At 56.0% G+C, this 17,155-nt stretch overlaps 1 protein-coding gene across 1 annotated transcript in view; it reads left to right on the plus strand.

Moving 5' to 3' along the window:
- Positions 1 to 17,155, plus strand: part of HSPA12B (heat shock protein family A (Hsp70) member 12B) — a 57,710-nt gene that overhangs the window by 16,113 nt on the left and 24,442 nt on the right. Inside the window, exons 3-8 of the mRNA XM_045019539.1 lie at positions 1,797 to 1,897; positions 3,230 to 3,354; positions 8,448 to 8,634; positions 10,823 to 10,927; positions 11,766 to 11,882; positions 15,942 to 16,113. Of these exons, the coding sequence (XP_044875474.1) occupies positions 1,797 to 1,897; positions 3,230 to 3,354; positions 8,448 to 8,634; positions 10,823 to 10,927; positions 11,766 to 11,882; positions 15,942 to 16,113 (807 nt within the window). The remainder of the gene's footprint in view (positions 1 to 1,796; positions 1,898 to 3,229; positions 3,355 to 8,447; positions 8,635 to 10,822; positions 10,928 to 11,765; positions 11,883 to 15,941; positions 16,114 to 17,155) is intronic.

Here is a 17,155-nt window from a genome sequence, read left to right on the forward strand (position 1 = left end):
TACTTCCAGGTCATTGATAAAAATGTTGAACAGCATTGGGCCTAGCACCAATCTCTGTGGAACCCTACAAGAAACACCCCCATTCAATGATGCTTCCTCATTAGCCAATTACTTTTTGACACCTATCAATTAGCCAGATCATAGAACCATAGATTAGGGTTGGAAGAGACCTCAGGAGGTCATCTAGTCCAATCCCCTGCTCAAAGCAGGATGTTAGCCCAATCCCCTGCTCAAAGCAGGATGTTAATCTATTTGAACATGTGCTTTGCTGATGTTGTATAGTGCTAATTGTTTACTCAGAATGTTGTGTGGTACTAAGTGAAAGGCCTTACAGAAGTCTAGGTGTATTACATCTGAGCAGTTACCTTTATCAATAAAACTTATCTCACCAAAAATGAGATCAACTTTGTTTGACAAGGCCTAGGTTCCCTAAAGCCATTTTGACTGGCATTAATTGTATTGCCATCCTTTCGTTTTTAGTGATTGAATCCTGTATCAACCGTCCATTCTTTTTTCTGGGACTGATGTCAGGCTAACTGGCCTTTAATTACCTGAGTCATCCCACTTGTCCTTTTTGAACACTCTTGCGGGCTTATGGAACTGCCCCAGTATGCCAAGATTTATCAGAAATTTACAGAAACGGGTCAGAGATCTCCTTGGCCCACTCTTACCAGACTCTTGGGTGAAAGTTAGCTGGGCCTGCTGATTTTTAAACATTCATCCGTAGTAGATGCTGTTTAACATCCTCCGTAGTTACTAATGGACTGGAAAGTATTTTATCCTAATATAATACGAGTGCACCATCCTGCTTCTTGCTAACTAGAGAATGGAAATATTTATTGAACCCCTCTGCCTCTTCTGTTTCAGTGTTAACAACTTTACCATTCCCATCTAGTAATGGGCGTGTACCATTACTGAGATTCCTTTTTTTCCTGATATACTTTAAAAAACCTTTCTTATTGTCCTTAGCCCTGCCTGCCATGGATTTTTTCCTGATGTCTTTAGCTTCCCTTATCAATTTTATACACTTTGTAGTCTTTAATTTATATATTAATAACTATATACTTCCCCTTTTTTCCATTTGTTATTATTTCTAACTGCTGTCTTCACTTCCCCTCTTAACCAAGATTGGATTTTACCCAAAGTTATGGAATCCTGTTTTTTTGGCCATCTAGTAAACTCTTCTTAAAGGACTCCCGGTTTTCATCTGTCTGAATTTTTTCTCACAATTGATTTCTCTGGTCCCATTGGGGTTAGAGCCCAGGCCCTGCTTTAACTCAATCTGGAACCTGCCTGCTTTGCAGCACAAATGCAAAAATCACTGGAGTGCTGATAGTCCTCCATTGACTTCCCACAATTCCCCCCAAAGGAGAGACAAGTTCTTCTGCTGTTGACTGGGAAAGAACCCTAGAGCGTCGGAGCACAAAGAATTGTGGGATATGCCCCCAGACACACACGGGCAAGCGCAGAAACGGTGAGGGCACGGTAACATGGGTAGGATTTTGTAGCGTGCATGCGCACACCCAGGCAAGGCTAACCTGGTGCCCAGACCTGGTGCCAATCACCTGGGCTAACCGTGCGGTGAAGACATACCCTGAATACGGTCAGGGGACTAGCAGGGGATAGAGAACATTACAAGGCCCATTGTTCTCCCCGGTGCAGGTGGGGAGACGGAGCAGTAAACGGGCCTAATGTCACATGAGTCACTGGCAGGGCCCGGTGCCTTCGCCACGGTGCTGGCGGTTCGCAGGAATGGATCCAGTGCTGTTCTAATCCTTATTCTGTTTGTTTGCCAGGTACAAACGGCGAGAGCTCTCAGACGCCGTCCCCACCCAGTTCCCCAGGAATGCACCATGAAAGCTTCAGCATCGCGCCGCTCACGCCCTCCCAGTCACCTGTAAGCCACAGAACCCCTTTAACGCCACCGCCGGGTCATCTGGGGTACCCCTGGGGTGCAGCTCCTGGATCGTGGCCATCGAATTGTTCTTTGCTCCACTCCTTCTCCGGCCATGTTCTGCCACCATCCACGGCCTTGTTGAATTGGCCCAGCTACCAAATTACTGGCCGTAGGGCATGGTCTGGTCGGCCCCACTGCACACTGTGGGCCAGTTCTCTGATGAAGTGGCCCAGTGTCAGAGAATGGGCGGGAGGTCACGTCAGCAGCAGTGAAATCTCCTGAGCCTGGCAAAGATCCTGGAGGTGTGGGGCAGGGTGAGGGGTGGACAGAAAGGCCCCTTCAGTATCTCCCCATAGGTGCCTATCAGCAAACACTGAGTGCTTTGACAGAACAGGTCAGACACCTGATATGAGGGCTACCAATCCTCATCCTCAGGGCATAAAGTGGTCATTAGCTGGCATCTGGAAGGAACGTTTCCTGCATGGGACAGTCTGGCAGTTGCCTGCATTGGGGGTCTTATGCCTTCCCCTGAAGCACCTGGCACTGGCTCTTGTTGGAGACAGAATACTGTACAAGATGGTCTGTTCAGGCGCACCAGTCAGGCAAATCCTAATTGTTTATGAAGCTTCAATAGCCACATAACGACATCAACAATATCTTCCGTTATTCAACGGGAGAAAGGCTCAGTTGCGGTAGGCGTCCCGCAGGGGAGAGACGTCTTTATGTACCTGAGGTCACTGAAGATGAGTCTGACCAACAACGTTCACATCTGGGTCCAAACTCTTCCAAAGTTTGGGAGGGATCCATTTTATGGTGGCTTGGCTCAGGCCTTTCTCTGATAATAAACATGACAGACCCTCTAGTCAGCTCCAACAGGAGGTGCAGGGAGTTAGGCAGTGTCGAGAGTTCCTCTTTCTCCAGCCCTAGCCCCAATCCTCTGTTTACCTTCCAAAGTTAGCCTATGGAACTCATTGCCACAAGATCCCAGTGAAACCCAGATCTGTTAGATTTTTTTTAAAGGGGGGGTGGGGATTGGACATTTGTATGGCTAATGAGAACATCCAGAGTTACATTTGTGAGGAGTGACAACCCCAAAAGTTGTGACAGGATATAAGCCCCCATAGTTCAGGGCATAAACTGACCTGCAACTATTGGGACTCAGTAGGAAACTTTCCCCATGGGTAGGTTACCCCGTAACCACGTACTGTGGGATTTCTTGCACTTTCCTCTGAAGCAGCTGGCACTGGCCAGTGCTCATGACAAGAGCTGGGATTCGATGGACCCTGTGCTGATCCGGTCTGGCTGCTCCTAATGATCCTTGTGGTGTTTCAGAGGAATGAAGCCCGGGCGCAGCGACCCACTTCCTTCTCCGTGGTGGTGGCCATTGACTTTGGCACGACCTCCAGCGGCTATGCCTTCAGCTTCTCCAACGACCCCGAGGCCATTCACATGATGAGGTAACTTGTCGCTCTGCGGGAGGATGGCTTGGGGGGGGCTACAGTGGGTGGATGTCGGCCTTTCTCTGCACCCACTGGCTTTAGCAGGGTCGCCAAAGCAGTTGGGGAATAGGATTGCTCTGTTAACCCTGTCCCGTTGGATGGTTTTCCCCTTCTCCCTATCACTGAGTCGTCCCTCCCTCAGACCCAGTGCTGTGCGTCCTCCCACAGCATCCCGGGGACCGGAGAGAATCTGGGACCAGGATGGGGATAACTGGGAATAATGGGACAACATTAAGCAAAGGAAAATACCTGTTAGCTGAGGTGTGTGTAAGGCTGGGATCAGCACCAGTGGGAGTCAGCGCCCTGCAGAATAAGCGTTGGGGATCAAGCTTGCACTGGCCACGGAGGATGGTCCCTCATGTGCCTTATTCGTCTCGATGGGGGGAATCGTCTCTTGCTTTCTGCATATTTTATTGAGGAGCCAAGCACCTGGCTAGCTTGTCCTGGGCTGCCAGCGTCCTGCCAGGCCAGATGTACGATCAGGGCTCTAACGGGGCGGTGCTTTCAGTCCCAGCTTCATTCCAGCTTACGCCCTGCCCTGGCCCTCACCGCAGTATCCGGGCACCCCCCAGCCCCCCTGAGACAGGGCAGTGCTGTCTTCCCTAGCGGACGGCTGGAGTCTAAGAGGCTTGTCCCGGGTCCCATAGGAAGCCTATCGCAAAGCAGAAAGGTTTCCTGATCCCAGATTAGGGCTCCAACCGCTGGGCAAACTAAGGTGACCAGATGTCCCAATTTTATAGGGACAGTCCCGATTTTTGGGTCTTTTTCTTATATAGGCTCCTATTACCCCCACCCCCATCCCGATTTTTCACACTTGCTGTCTGGTCACCCTAGGACAAACCTTCCTCTCTCTGCTTCCTACCCCCTGCCAATATTGGAGACCGAAAGCCACTAGCTCTGAATTCCCCACGAGTCCCAGAGGCTTTGGAAGCTGGACCCTAATTTAATAATGAGCCCTAATGGGCTGAACCCAACAACCCCTGACTCTGGGGTTCCAAGGCCCCACGTTATGGCTTGGGCCCGTCTCGAGGCGACACGCCATTTCCTCCTCTCTCTGCTGGGTTCCGCCATCTTCTGAGCTCCTGGAGGGTGTAGGCCGAGCTCAGGAAGGTGCACGTTGGGCCCGATGAGTGAAGTGAGCGTTAGAGGCTGCGGGACGGAGGGTGGAGGATGCAGTCACTGCGCGAGAGCCCTGTACATCTGTTTATGAACTGACCCAGAGCAGGTTAGCCCCCGTGTGGCTAGTCAGCAGGCCCTGTGATGATGGGCTCCCCCCCACCCCCACAGAATAATTTATTTATTCAGGACAACTCAGTTAAGACTCAGCAGCTGGTTTACAGGTGGAGGGATAGCTCAGTGGTTTGAGCATTGGCCTGCTAAACCCAGGGTTGTGAAATCAGCCCTTGAGGGGGCCACTTGGGGATCTGGGGCAAAATCAGTACTTGGTCCTGCTAGTGAAGGCAGAGGGCTGGACTCTGTGACCTTTTGGGGTCCCTTCCAGTTCTGTGAGATCGGTATATCTCCATATAGTTTTTTCTTGTACTCCCCAACCCGGCCATCCCCGGATGTCCTGAGCCCATGTATTTATCAATATCTCCTTCAGCTAGTTGCCAAAAACAAACAACAGGACTCTGGCCAAGACAACGCTGCTACACCACCTTATCTATCCACTTGCATGGCCCTTACCAGCATCGGGCTGACTAGATGGGGAAACCGAGGCGCAGGGAGATTCAGTGACGTGTCCAAGTTCACAGAGAGGGTCTGTGACAGAACTGGGACCCAGATCTCTTGAGTCACCGTACAGTGCTTCAACCGCAAGACCATCCATCCTTCGGGAGCTAGATCCTAGCTCAGGTTTCTAAGCAATTAGGGCCTCTTGCTTTAAACGATCCAAGAAGTCCTGACAGCCGCAGCAGCAGAAGCCCCTGACCCCCAGAGAGGCAGATGGTGTGTGAGGTCCTTTCAGTTGTGCAATAGCAACCAGGGTGGACAAATAGGGGACTTTTCTGCGTCTCACCAGAGGTGCCTATTCCCAAACATCGACTGCTTTGCAGAACAGGTCAGGCCGCTGGTCTGAGGGCAGCCAACCTCCAGGTATGCACAGCGGGGCAGTCTTCAACAATGGGCCAGGCTTACAGGTTGGCCAGATAGAGTCACCTGGGACCATGGGGCCATCCGTGGCAGAGGACAGGACCACCGGGAGCCAGAAGCGTTGGCTCCTTGTTTAGGGGGAGTTTTCCATGGCCTATTATCATTGTTAATTGAAGCCAGAGAGCAGATGAGCTTGGCTTGGGAGGGCGGCGCTGAGGGACACCCACGGAGAGCGGGAGTGGAAGAGTGGGAGCTGCTGAGGGAGCTGTCTCGGAGGCAGGACGGGATCCACTGTGACGCCACCACAAAACCCTCAGGGGAGAGACTCCTGGAGACGGGCGTGGCGGAGCTGAAGGCAATGGCCAGACAGACGAGGCCCTGGGGCTGGGCCATTAGTGAGGACGAGCTGGGTGGAGTGAGTGGAAGCCAGAGGATTTGGAGGCGAGGAAGCAGAGGCAGCAGCAGGCTCCGGGGGCGCGGAGGAGGGGAAGAGGGGTATGGTGGATGCAGAGGCAGGGCAGGGAGACAGTTGGGTGCTGCAAGGCTGAGGGAAAGGAGCCAGAGGGGACGTCTGCATTACGACCCAGGCTCCATGACCGGGTGCCACGGGGTTTTTATCGTGGCGTAGACGTACCCAGAGAGGTTGTAACGGGGGTTGGGGGGGCAGGAGATGGCGCGCGGACGTGTGAGCAGGGTGGAAGAGGCTAAAGGAGGGGCAGTCAGCGTGGCAGAGGCTGGAGAGGGGGCTGGGACGGGAGAGGTCTCCCTCCAGCACTCTGCGCGGGTGGGAACACAGACGCTTGGCCGGAGCGCCGGGCTGGTGCCCCAGGGACTAGCAAGTAATAAACAAACTGACTGGCGCGTTCTAAGACTCCTGTCCCTGCCCCTAATCCTTCCTGCCGACGGCTCGCAGCCCAGCTAGCTCCAGACAGGGAGGGGGCCGGGCTGTTGTGGCAGCAGAGACGCCATTCATTGAGGTCTGACATCGCAGCGTGGGGTTACTGCTCATTTCCTCCCTCCAGCTGGCTGATAGTTCACCCAGCAGCTCCCCTCGCAACCCAGCCGTCTCCCACCCTGCCGCCTCTGGCCGCCAGCTGGACCCCGCTGGGTCTCTCGCTGGTTACTTACTAAGGAGCTTTTTCAAATCAGTAGAGTTCTGGCTGGGCTCAGTGGCATCCCAAATGACAGAGCACTTTGCTCACAATTATTGAGCCTAGCAGTCGAAACGAGCCAGCGGGGACCATATAAGTAGAGTCTAGAAATTTGAGCAAAGGAGCCTGGGTTCTAATCCTGGTGCTGGGTGGAGGACCCCGTGTTGGCCAGGCGGTGGCTTTTGTGAACTAGGGGCCACCAAATGAAATTAATAGGCAGCAGGTTTAAAACAAATAAAAGGAAGTTCTTCTTCGCACAGCGCACAGTCAACTTGTGGAACTCCTTGCCTGAGGAGGTTGTGAAGGCTAGGACTATAACAGCGTTTAAAAGAGAACCTCCATGAATTTATCCAGTTAAGTCCATAAATGGCTATTAGCCAGGATGGGTAAGGAATGGTGTCCCTAGCCTCTGTTTGTCAGAGGATGGAGATGGATGGCAGGAGAGAAATCACTTGATCATTACCTGTTAGGTTCACTCCCTCTGGGGCACCTGGCACTGGCCACTCTTGGTAGACAGGATACTGGGCTGGATGGACCTTTGGTCTGACCCAGTCTGGCCGTTCTTATGTTCTTATGTAGGTAGGCAAAATAATGTTGGTGAATGAGGCCAGGTGATAATCTCGAAGTCCTTCTCTTTATCCCCAGGACAGGCAGTGATAAGGCAAGACTCTCCCATGCTGCCTTGTCCTAACATGTCCAGCTCATTCCGTCTTTGGCCTGTTCTGCTGAGACTACCAGTCAGGTGCCCAATTAGTGCCAGATTTGTGATGGGGGCACCTGTCCCGAGGAGTCTCTGACTGATTTGAGACCCGGGCCACTGAACAGCTGTCAGGCAGCCCTGGCTTTTGGCCGTCTTCCAACCTGGGCCAGATCTGAACCACTCCCTGTTCCCTATTCTATCAGACATACACTCCTTGTGGTCACGTTTGGGGCCCTATGACCTATCCCCACCCACCCATCGTCTCTCCTTCACTATCGAGGCTTGCCTCCGACCGGCCCATGGTGCCAGCCGCCATCACCTACTTGTTAAATTCTTAAACAAGCCCCCTTGTGCGTTCGCCCTGGCTGCCCCTCGTGCTTGGGAGGAGCTCCCCATAAACTTCCACAAAGCTCCCTCAGATCCCTCCTCCAAACTCTCCTTCGCCTTGAGGCCTACACAACGGTTAAGCTGACCGATATTGTCCCGTAGTTTCCTCATACTCCCCCCATTGTCGCTTCTCATATATATATAGACTGTAAGCTCTTTGGGGCAGGGACTAGAGGCCACGTGTGGAGGTGGCACGTGGGGTCACGTGCCCCCCCCCCCATTTCTGTCAGGGTTTTCCAGCCGGGTTGTGCGGCAGCTCCTGGAGCTGGCAAGGTGCCAGCCGCAGCCGCGGGAAGAGGCAGCAGAAAACAGCTTGTAGCTGCAGGAAGGGGCCACGGAGGGCGGGGTGTGGGGGCTACTGCGGGGGGCATGACTCAAGCTGTTCAGGGGAGGTGAAACTTTAAATTGTGTCCCTCCCCTTCACCCCCCAACTATCAGCAGGTAGCAGTGGTCTCTGGCAGGGATTGTCTTTTTGTTCTGTATTTGTGCAGCCCCTAGCGCCGTGGGATCCTGGTCCGAGCCTAGTAATACAATGGTAATATAAATAAATAATAATAATAGCGAGGCTCTGTACCCTATTACCAACCACTCCCTCCTGGAGCCTCTGGCTGGGTTTTCTAGCCACTCCCACCAGGAGTTCAGAGGAAGTCTTAGCTATTATAAATGGTGCCTGTCACCTTTAAGAGGCGGGACATTAAATCTGATCTGGGTCCTCATTGCAGGAAATGGGAGGGGGGTGATCCTGGAGTGGCCAATCAGAAAACCCCCACCAGCCTCTTGCTGACCCCAGAGGGCGCCTTTCACAGTTTCGGATACACGGCCAGGGATTATTACCACGATCTCGATCCGGAGGAAGCCCGGGACTGGCTCTACTTTGAGAAGTTTAAGATGAAGATTCACAGCACTAGTGTAAGTTAACCCTTTCTGTCCCAGTCACCCTGAACACAGGGGAGGGGCTGGGGGCAGATGAGATGGGGTGGGGTGGGGTGGGGTAACTCACTTTCGCTTTAGAAAACGTTCCAGTGTTAAAGTAAAAATGTATGTAGTGCAGTCAGATTGTCGATATTGTTACTTTTTTCCCAGTGTGAAATTTCACTGATTTTTTAAAAAATTAAATTTCACAAATTTGCTGTCGTTTTGGGGGGCTGTGAATTTGCAGAGTTGTTTAGCAAATTCGGTAACCAGTTTATGATGCAAAGGGAAGGGAAAGGTGAGTTAAATAACCCTCAGGGCTAACGCTGGTTGAAAAACAAGGGGGCGGGAAGAGGGAGTGTTTTCAAAATTCTCTTTTGGCTGTTTTTTTTTTCATTAAAATTCAAAATGTCAAAATTCAGTAACACATTCACCCAGCTCTCTAGTTTGTATAATAATAATTAATTATGGGGAAGTGGAAAATTCAACAAAATTTCATGATTTTTTTGAGGTCCAACTTTTATAACTGATCAAATGTTGACGTAGTCCAGTGGGGGCTGTTGACAGGAGTATGTGCCCCACTGCCCTCTGCTGGGTGGGAGCAGAACTGACCAAGTCAGTGTCATAGACCCTCTGTAGCTCTCGGATCCCCCTTTAGCTCAAGTACTCGGGACCTGTGGGTTTTGGAGCAGGAGGAGCTAGGTTCTAGCCCCCACAAGTATAGATTTATCACTGAGCAGGGATCTCAACCTGCTCTTCCCCATGATGCCGAATTCAAACACTTCTGAGTGCAGCCATGTGGCCTCATGGAATTTTTTTGCACCAACTCCTGTAGCGCCTCCTATGGGTGGATCTCCAGCCCTCCTCATTCCTGCCTGCGCTCCCCAGACTTTCGCCCCGCCTCCCCTTCACACGGGGTGGTAATTCCATGTAGCTCTCCCCCCTCGTCCTTGCAGCGGAAGCACCAGTGGGTTGGGCACCTCGGCACCTTCCAGGTAATGGGCGTTTGGTTTCCTCTCTGCCGACTGGGCGGGCTCGCTGTTCCGCTTGCTCCGGCTACGAGCAGGCGGAGAAGTTAGCCACGTGGCCAAACACTGGGCTCGATCCTGCTCTTGCTGAGGTCAATTGGGAGGCCTAAGTGACTGTCGCCCCCAGAGGATGAGAACCTCTAGCAGCAGCTCATGAGACCACAGTGCCCAGCTCCTTGTCAGTGCTCCAGGTGCTGGATTTGGCACAGTCCCTCGGTCACAGTTGCCCTGAACTGTGACACCTGCATTTCCCCTCCGTTGCCTTGATAAGGCAGCTGGTCCCCCAGCCATCACCTCTCTTGGGCGGAGACCCACATCTCTCTCCCTCCTGCCTGGGGTATTTCCAGGCTGCAGAGTTCTCTGCCTCCACTGTGCTATTCTCAGCAAGCCTAACCCGGCCAGCGCCTGCGCTCTGCTATCTCTCCAGAGGCTACAGACAGTGTCATTGCCCACAGCTAGAGGTCACCACCCAGCTCTTTCTGAGCAAGCACATTTATTCTGATGGTAAAAGCATCACGGAGAAACCATACGAAACGCCTTAAAAGCCCCGATGTACATGCTCATAAGCTTCCCAGTGATCACCCCAACTCCAGGCAGCACTGCCGCAGGAGTCAGCCCTTCAGACCCCACCAAGGGGTTTTTCTGTGGGCACAAGTTCATAACAACCTCAGCCCACAAAGAGCACCCCTCTGCTAGGTGAGTCTTTCCTTTACCCAGCCTGGGCCATTGATCTTCAGAGTCAGGGAACAGTAATCCATAAACATTGGTCCCTTCCTCAGCTTCAGAAGGCTGGGGGGGCTCCATACAGGGGCAGGGAGGAATCTGCATTCACACCCTGCCCCCCGACGTTTCCCAGGAAATGCTCTTCACATCCATTGTCCCAAAAGACCATTCACGTCTGCCACATGGTTCAGTACAGTCCTTTGGTCGCCCAGGCCCCAGTAACACAGAGCCTTTGCATTTCATACAGTGGCCTCCAAGGATACTTCACTTCATTCAATAATGTTTTTCCAAGGACGTTGCAGGAAATTTCCACATCTGTCACCCTCCCTCAGAGAAACCAGCTGCCTGCTAACTGCTCTGTGCTGGGCATGCTCCTAGGGGCAGGCCAGGGCTCAGGCCTTGACCATCTCCGGCTGTTTGTCTTGCTTTGCTAGGACCTCACCATGAAAACCGAATTAGAAGCCGTGAATGGGAACAAGGTCCAGGCGCTGGAGGTGTTTGCACACGCCCTTCGCTTCTTCAAGCAGCACGCCGTGCAGGTAGGGCAGCTCCCTGGGGCGGGGAAAGGCCTGGGAGCCAGCTGCAAATCCCAGTGGAATCCCTGCCGGTTGGGGATAAACCCCAGCAGAGCTGGCATGGGCCAGGGAAATCACCCTCCTGTGGATTTGGCTGCAAGCTCCGAGGGCTCCCAGGGGACGTGCCAGACAGAACTAATCAAGAGATGAGCAATAGCTGCTAACTCCGAGTCAGGGTGGCAGGACTTTGCCCAGGGACTAGCGAGCCCCAAAGGGGCTGCTTTGCCCTCTTGTGTGGGTGAAAGGCGCCAGCCCGTGGAGGAGATGCAACAGACCCAGTGTCAGGGCAAGCATCCCCCACCCAACACAGCTTTCCCCCGGAGCTCCCGAACTCAGCAGGGAGTTCTTTCCATGACCCATTCATTCCATTAGCCTTCCTGCCGGACTAGGAATGCTGCTTTCCTGGGCCAAGAACTCGCCGGTCTCCCAATACTGCACCCATCCCAGGGCCGGCTCCAGGCACCCGCGCAGCAAGCAGGTGCTTGGGGCGGCCAAGGGGAAGGGGCGGCACATCACGCTCTTCGGCGGCAATTCGATGATGGGTCCCTCGGTCCCTCTCGGAGGGAGGACCTGCCGCTGAAGTGCCGCCGAAGAAGAAAGCGGCGCAGTGGAGCTGCCACCCACGATCGTGGCTTTTTTTTTTCCTGCCGCTTGGGGCGGCAAAAACCCTGGAGCTGGCCCTGACCCATGCAGTGGCACAATGGCATCCATGGGGGAATTCCTTCCTGACCTGCCCATAGGCCATCATTGTATGCCCTGAAGCATGGGGTTTGGCTATCAGTTTCTGCTTCTTTTACACCAGGAGCTGAAGGACCAGTGTCCGTCTTTGCAAGAGAAAGATGCCATCCGCTGGGTGATTACAGTGCCTGCCATCTGGAAACAGCCAGCCAAGCAGTTCATGAGGGAAGCTGCATACAAGGTGAGGTGTCTCGTGTCGGTTCCCTTCCTGGCTTTGTTGGGGTTTCCAAGGATTTGTAGGATCCTTGTAGCCAGAGATTTATTAGGTCTCACCTTGTCCTGTCTCCCACTCCTGGGCCAGGGCAGGTGTTTCTTTGCAATGGCCAATCTCCTCTAACCCGTCTGGGTATTTTTAAAGGTTATGTTCTCCAGAGAGCTGTTCGCGTTGGGTTTTAATGACCCAAGTGGCAGGGACTAAAGCCATAAGTAGCGTGCAGTCCATTCTCCAAGCCTTTGTCCAACCTAGCTCACGTTAATGGAGTTAGTCCTGTACTTGAAGAAGGAGCAGCTGGTGCTTGTAGTGCAGAAGATTCCAGGGTCAAACCCTCCTGATGGCCCCTGGGGGAAGGTTGCAAAAGTAGCACCTGGAGTGGAACTTGAAAGCCTGCTCGCAGATACTTGGGACGAGCTGGCTCTCATGCGAGCGGAGTGGAGTCTTTGATGCCTCTAGCATCTAGGGGATAACAGTCTACTACAGCTTCCAGCCAGGGGAGTTACTCCTTTACCTCAAGCAGTGGCGTTCATGCTTTTAGTGGTGTAGCCCCTGGGTTCAATGAGCCAGGCAGGAACGTGTCACTTGCCCTGTCCAGACACCTGTAGGCTATTATCACCCTCGCTCGACCCAGCGAGACAGTTACCATCTTGCCTTCCCCGCCAAGCCGTGATGGAGTTTGTCGCTTCTTTCTGAAGTCCTGTGTCTCTAGAAGCTGCCCAGGCAGGATGGTTGCCTGGGGCACCAATTGTCAGAGGTGCCACATTGCTCAGCTAGGAGTTGTTTTTTTTTTTTTTTTGCTCATCTTCTTGGGGGGCACCAAAACCATTTTCTGCCCTGGGCCCTGGGCTGCTCCAGGAGTGCTTTTCGGGGACCCTGGTGTGCAGCAGAGTGGGGGAGCAGCTCCCGCTGGTGAACACATGGGCATTTCTGCTGGAGCTGGGCCGAAGCACCATGCCCTGGGTGTCCCCAGCCTCTGTTTGCCAGAAGCCGGGAGTGGGCGCCAGGGGATGGACCACTCGATAATTGTCCCGTTCTGTTCGTTCCCTCTGAAGCGCCTGGCATTGGCCATTGTCAGAAGACAGGATACGGGGCCAGCTGGACCATTGGTCAGACCCAGTGTGGCCGCTCTTCTGTTCTGTAAAACTAGAACCGGCGTCCCATTAACGCTCCCCGCCCAGCAATCGATCCCTCGCAGAGAACCCGTCACTGAGTAAATCGGATCAGGTATTCTGGTTCTGCTGGCTCTTTGGTCACCGCGCAGGCTGGTCGACAGGCTCTCCAGAGGGCTCATGCAGCCACTTCTAGGGTGGAACGTAGCAACGCGCCGCAATGCTGCACGACAGTTTAGTCCAGTGGATGAAGGACGCCAGTCAAAACCGCTGGAGTCATCTAGGGAGGCAGAATGGACTAGGGCCAAGGGACTTCCAGTGACCAAGACTTTGATTCCCCAGCTCTTGAGAAAGAGCCCAGCTCCCTCTGGCTGGTCCTGGGCCATTGGTTTGGTACTGACCCGCAGAGCCAGGGACTAGCACTTCCCAGGGCCATTCCAGCACATCCTCCTGCGGTTCCTTCCCCCGGAGAAGATAATGACCCTTCAGGGGCTCGTGAAGGATTTGATCCCAGGGTCTGCCAAGCTGCTTGTGGCTTGCTCCAAACTGCTGCTTCAGCTGACTGGGTCTTGGCTCCCGGCGAGCGGATGAGAACACGGGTCTGTGCCGGGGCCAGAGCAGTCCCCTCGCCGCAGATGGGTTCTGCCCCACCCCTCGCGGTGTTGTTTCACAGCCACATCAGCAGAGGAAGTGAAGGCCGGAGGTGGGGATGGGGAGATCTGCTCGCAGGGAGAGCAGGGGGGAAGGGGAGCTGGGGGAAGGAGAGAGCGACAGACCGCGGGGGTTAGGGGCTGGGCGTCCGGGGTTATTAGCTGCCTACAGCAGGGTGTAACTGAGGCTGAATAAAGCAGCGTCGGACTCCGCCAGGCTGGCATCAGAACACAGCGGGGTCAGGAGGGACGACGCCTGCTCTGACCAGCAGCTTATCCCCGGGGCCCGCCCCACGGCTCTCCCCCAGCGGCTGGTCATGGGGCCTGCCCCACGGCTCTCCCCCCGCAGCCCATCCCCGGCGCCTGCCCCACGGCTCTCCCCCCGCGGCCCATCCCCGGGGCCTGCCCCACGGCTCTCCCCCCGCGGCCCATCCCAGGGGGCTGCCCCACGACTCTCCCCCAGCGGCTGGTCATGGGGCCTGCCCCACGGCTCTCCCCCTGCAGCCCATCCCCGGGGCCTGCCCCACGGCTCTCCCCCCGCGGCCCATCCCCGGGGCCTGCCCCACGTCTCTCCCCCCGCGGCCCATCCCCGGGGCCTGCCCCACGTCTCTCCCCCCGCGGCCCATCCCAGGGGGCTGCCCCGCGGCTCTCCCCCAGCGGCTGGTCATGGGGCCTGCCCCACAGCTCTCCCCCCGCAGCCCATCCCCGGGGCCTGCCCCACGGCTCTCCCCCCGCAGCCCATCCCCGGGGCCCGCCCCACGGCTCTCCCCCCGCAGCCCATCCCCGGGGCCCGCCCCACGGCTCTCCCCCCGCGGCCCATCCCAGGGGGCTGTCCCACGGCTCTCCCCCCACAGCCCATCCCCGGGGCCCGCCCCACGGCTCTCCCCCCGCGGCCCATCCCCGGGGCCCGCCCCATGGCTCTCCCCTCGCGGCCCATCCCCGGGGCCCGCCCCACGGCTCTCCCCCCGCGGCCCATCCCCGGGGGCCGCCCCACGGCTCTCCCCCCGCGGCCCATCCCCGGGGCCCGCCCCACGGCTCTCCCCCCATGGCCCATCCCCGGGGCCTGCCCCACGGCACTTCCCCAGCGGCTGGTCATGGGGCCAACCCAATAGCAACCCCCTAGCAGCTCATCCCCAGGGCCTCCCCAGCAGCTGGTCATAGCCCCCCACCCCCACCCTGCAGCAGCCTGTCCACAGGGCCCGTCACCTGGCAAACCCCCAGCCGCTCCTGCAGCCCAGAATCCCGTCTCCTCAAGCAGCCAGTGGCCGGGGCTGCCAAAGACGGTGCAAATCCCCACAGTGCAAGGAGCGTTGTAGCCCCTGCACCACGAGCCAGCCCGGGCTGAGCCGGGGACCTGCAGCACCGAGGGGCGAGCTAGAGCTAGAAGGGTGTAATACCTCCGGCTTCAGGGCTTAAGCCCGTGTCTGGGCCCCTCCTGGGGGCAGAGTCCCCCACATCTGCCTGCCGCAGGGTTCGTGCTCCTTCCTCTGAAGCAGCTCGTGCTGCCCATGAGAGACAGGGGACTGGGAGGGATGGATCCTGGGCTGGTCTAGGCTGGTGATTTCCATGTTCTTTACAGCATGGGCCTCTCCTGTTTGAGGTAAAGGGGTAACTCCATTCGCTGGCCGCAGCAGTGGGCTCTTATCCTCTTTGGCAGACCAGCTACTGGGGGGAACATTAACACACATACTGAAATGGTGGCTGCACAATACTGTTCTGTGGGGACGTTAATGCCTGGCTGCAGCTGCACGCCTGAGGCCTTGGTTTGCTGTATTCTGAATAGCACCGTTCTAGATGTAGATCTTATTCCTGGCAACAGCTAACCCTTGTGTTTAGAAAATGTACCAACTTAATTTGCTTTGTCCCCAAGCCTGTCCTGCAGCAGTGAGTTCCGCAGGTCAGCAATAGGCTATGAAACCCACAGTGAGATGGGAGACATTAGCTGCCCTGGGGCCCACAGGGGCAGGGAGGGAAAGGGGCAGGAAAAGCAGGGGAAACCCTAGGAAAGAAGGAAGGTTCTTTGATCTATAACCTGGGCCCAGAAGCCTTCAGATCGGCTCAGTGGTTCACCACGCTGGTGCCACAAGGCGGGGCCCTGCGGGGAGCATGCACCCACATGGAACCCCCGTGGGTCAGATAACCAAGCCAATCATCTCTGCCGTCACACGGAGCCAGCAGCGTGATCTCCTTATGCAGCCGCTTTCCCTTCGCCTGCCCTTGTAACCGCCTCGTGCCGACTCTGTCCCTTGCCTTCCCGTGCTCCACAGGCCGGCTTGGTTTCCCCCGCAAACCCGGAGCAGCTGTTGATCGCGCTGGAGCCAGAAGCCGCCTCCATCTATTGCAGGAAGCTCCGCCTCAACCAGCTGATTGACCTGAGCTGCAAACCTCTAGCCAATGGCCTGGCCCCAGAGCTCTCCATCGACTCCAGCTTCAGGCAGGGTAAGCGACTGCTGTACTATGGGCACCTCGTCTGGGGATCCGGGGACAGCTGTGCCGTGGGGGAGGGGGGGCCACAAGCGGAATGAGCTCGCTGGCCCCAGCCCGACCCCGACAGACTGTGTCTGTGTTGTACAGTTCAGCACCACTGGCCGGCGCGGCTCAAGGAAGCCCCCCGACAGGGTGCTGCCGGTCCCGGCGGAGGGCGATGGAGGGTGGGGAACAGCAGGTGGGCCTGCAGCTCCAGGCTGCGATGTGATCGCAGAGCAGCGGAGGGGTCCCAGGACTGGACCAGCAGGGATCTCGGCTGCCCGGGGGGAGGGGTGGGGGTGCACCGCGGGCGTAACACAGGGTGCCACAGGTCAGGAGGTGGGGTGCCGATGAAGCAGTCTGAGGCACTTGCTGCGTCGCCGGGGGCACCAGCTACACTGCCTGGCTGGATCGCGGACCCGACGGTGCCCAGCCAGTTCTCAGGCCGGGCTGTGGCAGGGAGCAGTGGTTGAAATTCCCACATGTGCCTTTCGTTTGGGTGTGTTGATGGAACAGCTAGTGAAAGAGCAGTTACTCCAGGGGGCTTTGGGGAGCTGTCAGAAGCCGCTGCCGCCTCCTGGGCTGTTTCCTCTGCGGTGTTGAGCAGGGCTAGGACGGAGCTTGTCCCAGGCCAGCCTGCTGGGGGCTGCTTGGCAGGGGCTGGTTTGGGACTCAGGGGCAGAACTGGTCTCTCTTTCTCCGAAAACACCCCTAGGCTTTCCCAGCCTGCATCTCTCCACTTAACGGAGCCCCATCAGCATCGCCAGCTGTGCCCGTCTGTTCTTCTCTTCTCTCAGTCCCGTCTCCCTGCTGCTGCAGATTGCCAACCCAGGACCCTTTCCCCCTTCAAATCCTTGCTAAGACTCACTTCTGCCCCCAGGGGAGATCTGAGTCCCCTCCACTCCTCTCCTCTGTGCCCAGCTGGTAGACTGCCAGCTCTTTCCACTGGCTCATTCTGTGGCTTGTACAATGCCAGATACATCATGAATGATCTGGAAAAAGGGGTAAACAGGGA

Source organism: Mauremys mutica, chromosome 5 (assembly GCF_020497125.1).
Source record: "Mauremys mutica isolate MM-2020 ecotype Southern chromosome 5, ASM2049712v1, whole genome shotgun sequence".
Lineage (NCBI taxonomy): Eukaryota > Metazoa > Chordata > Testudines > Geoemydidae > Mauremys > Mauremys mutica.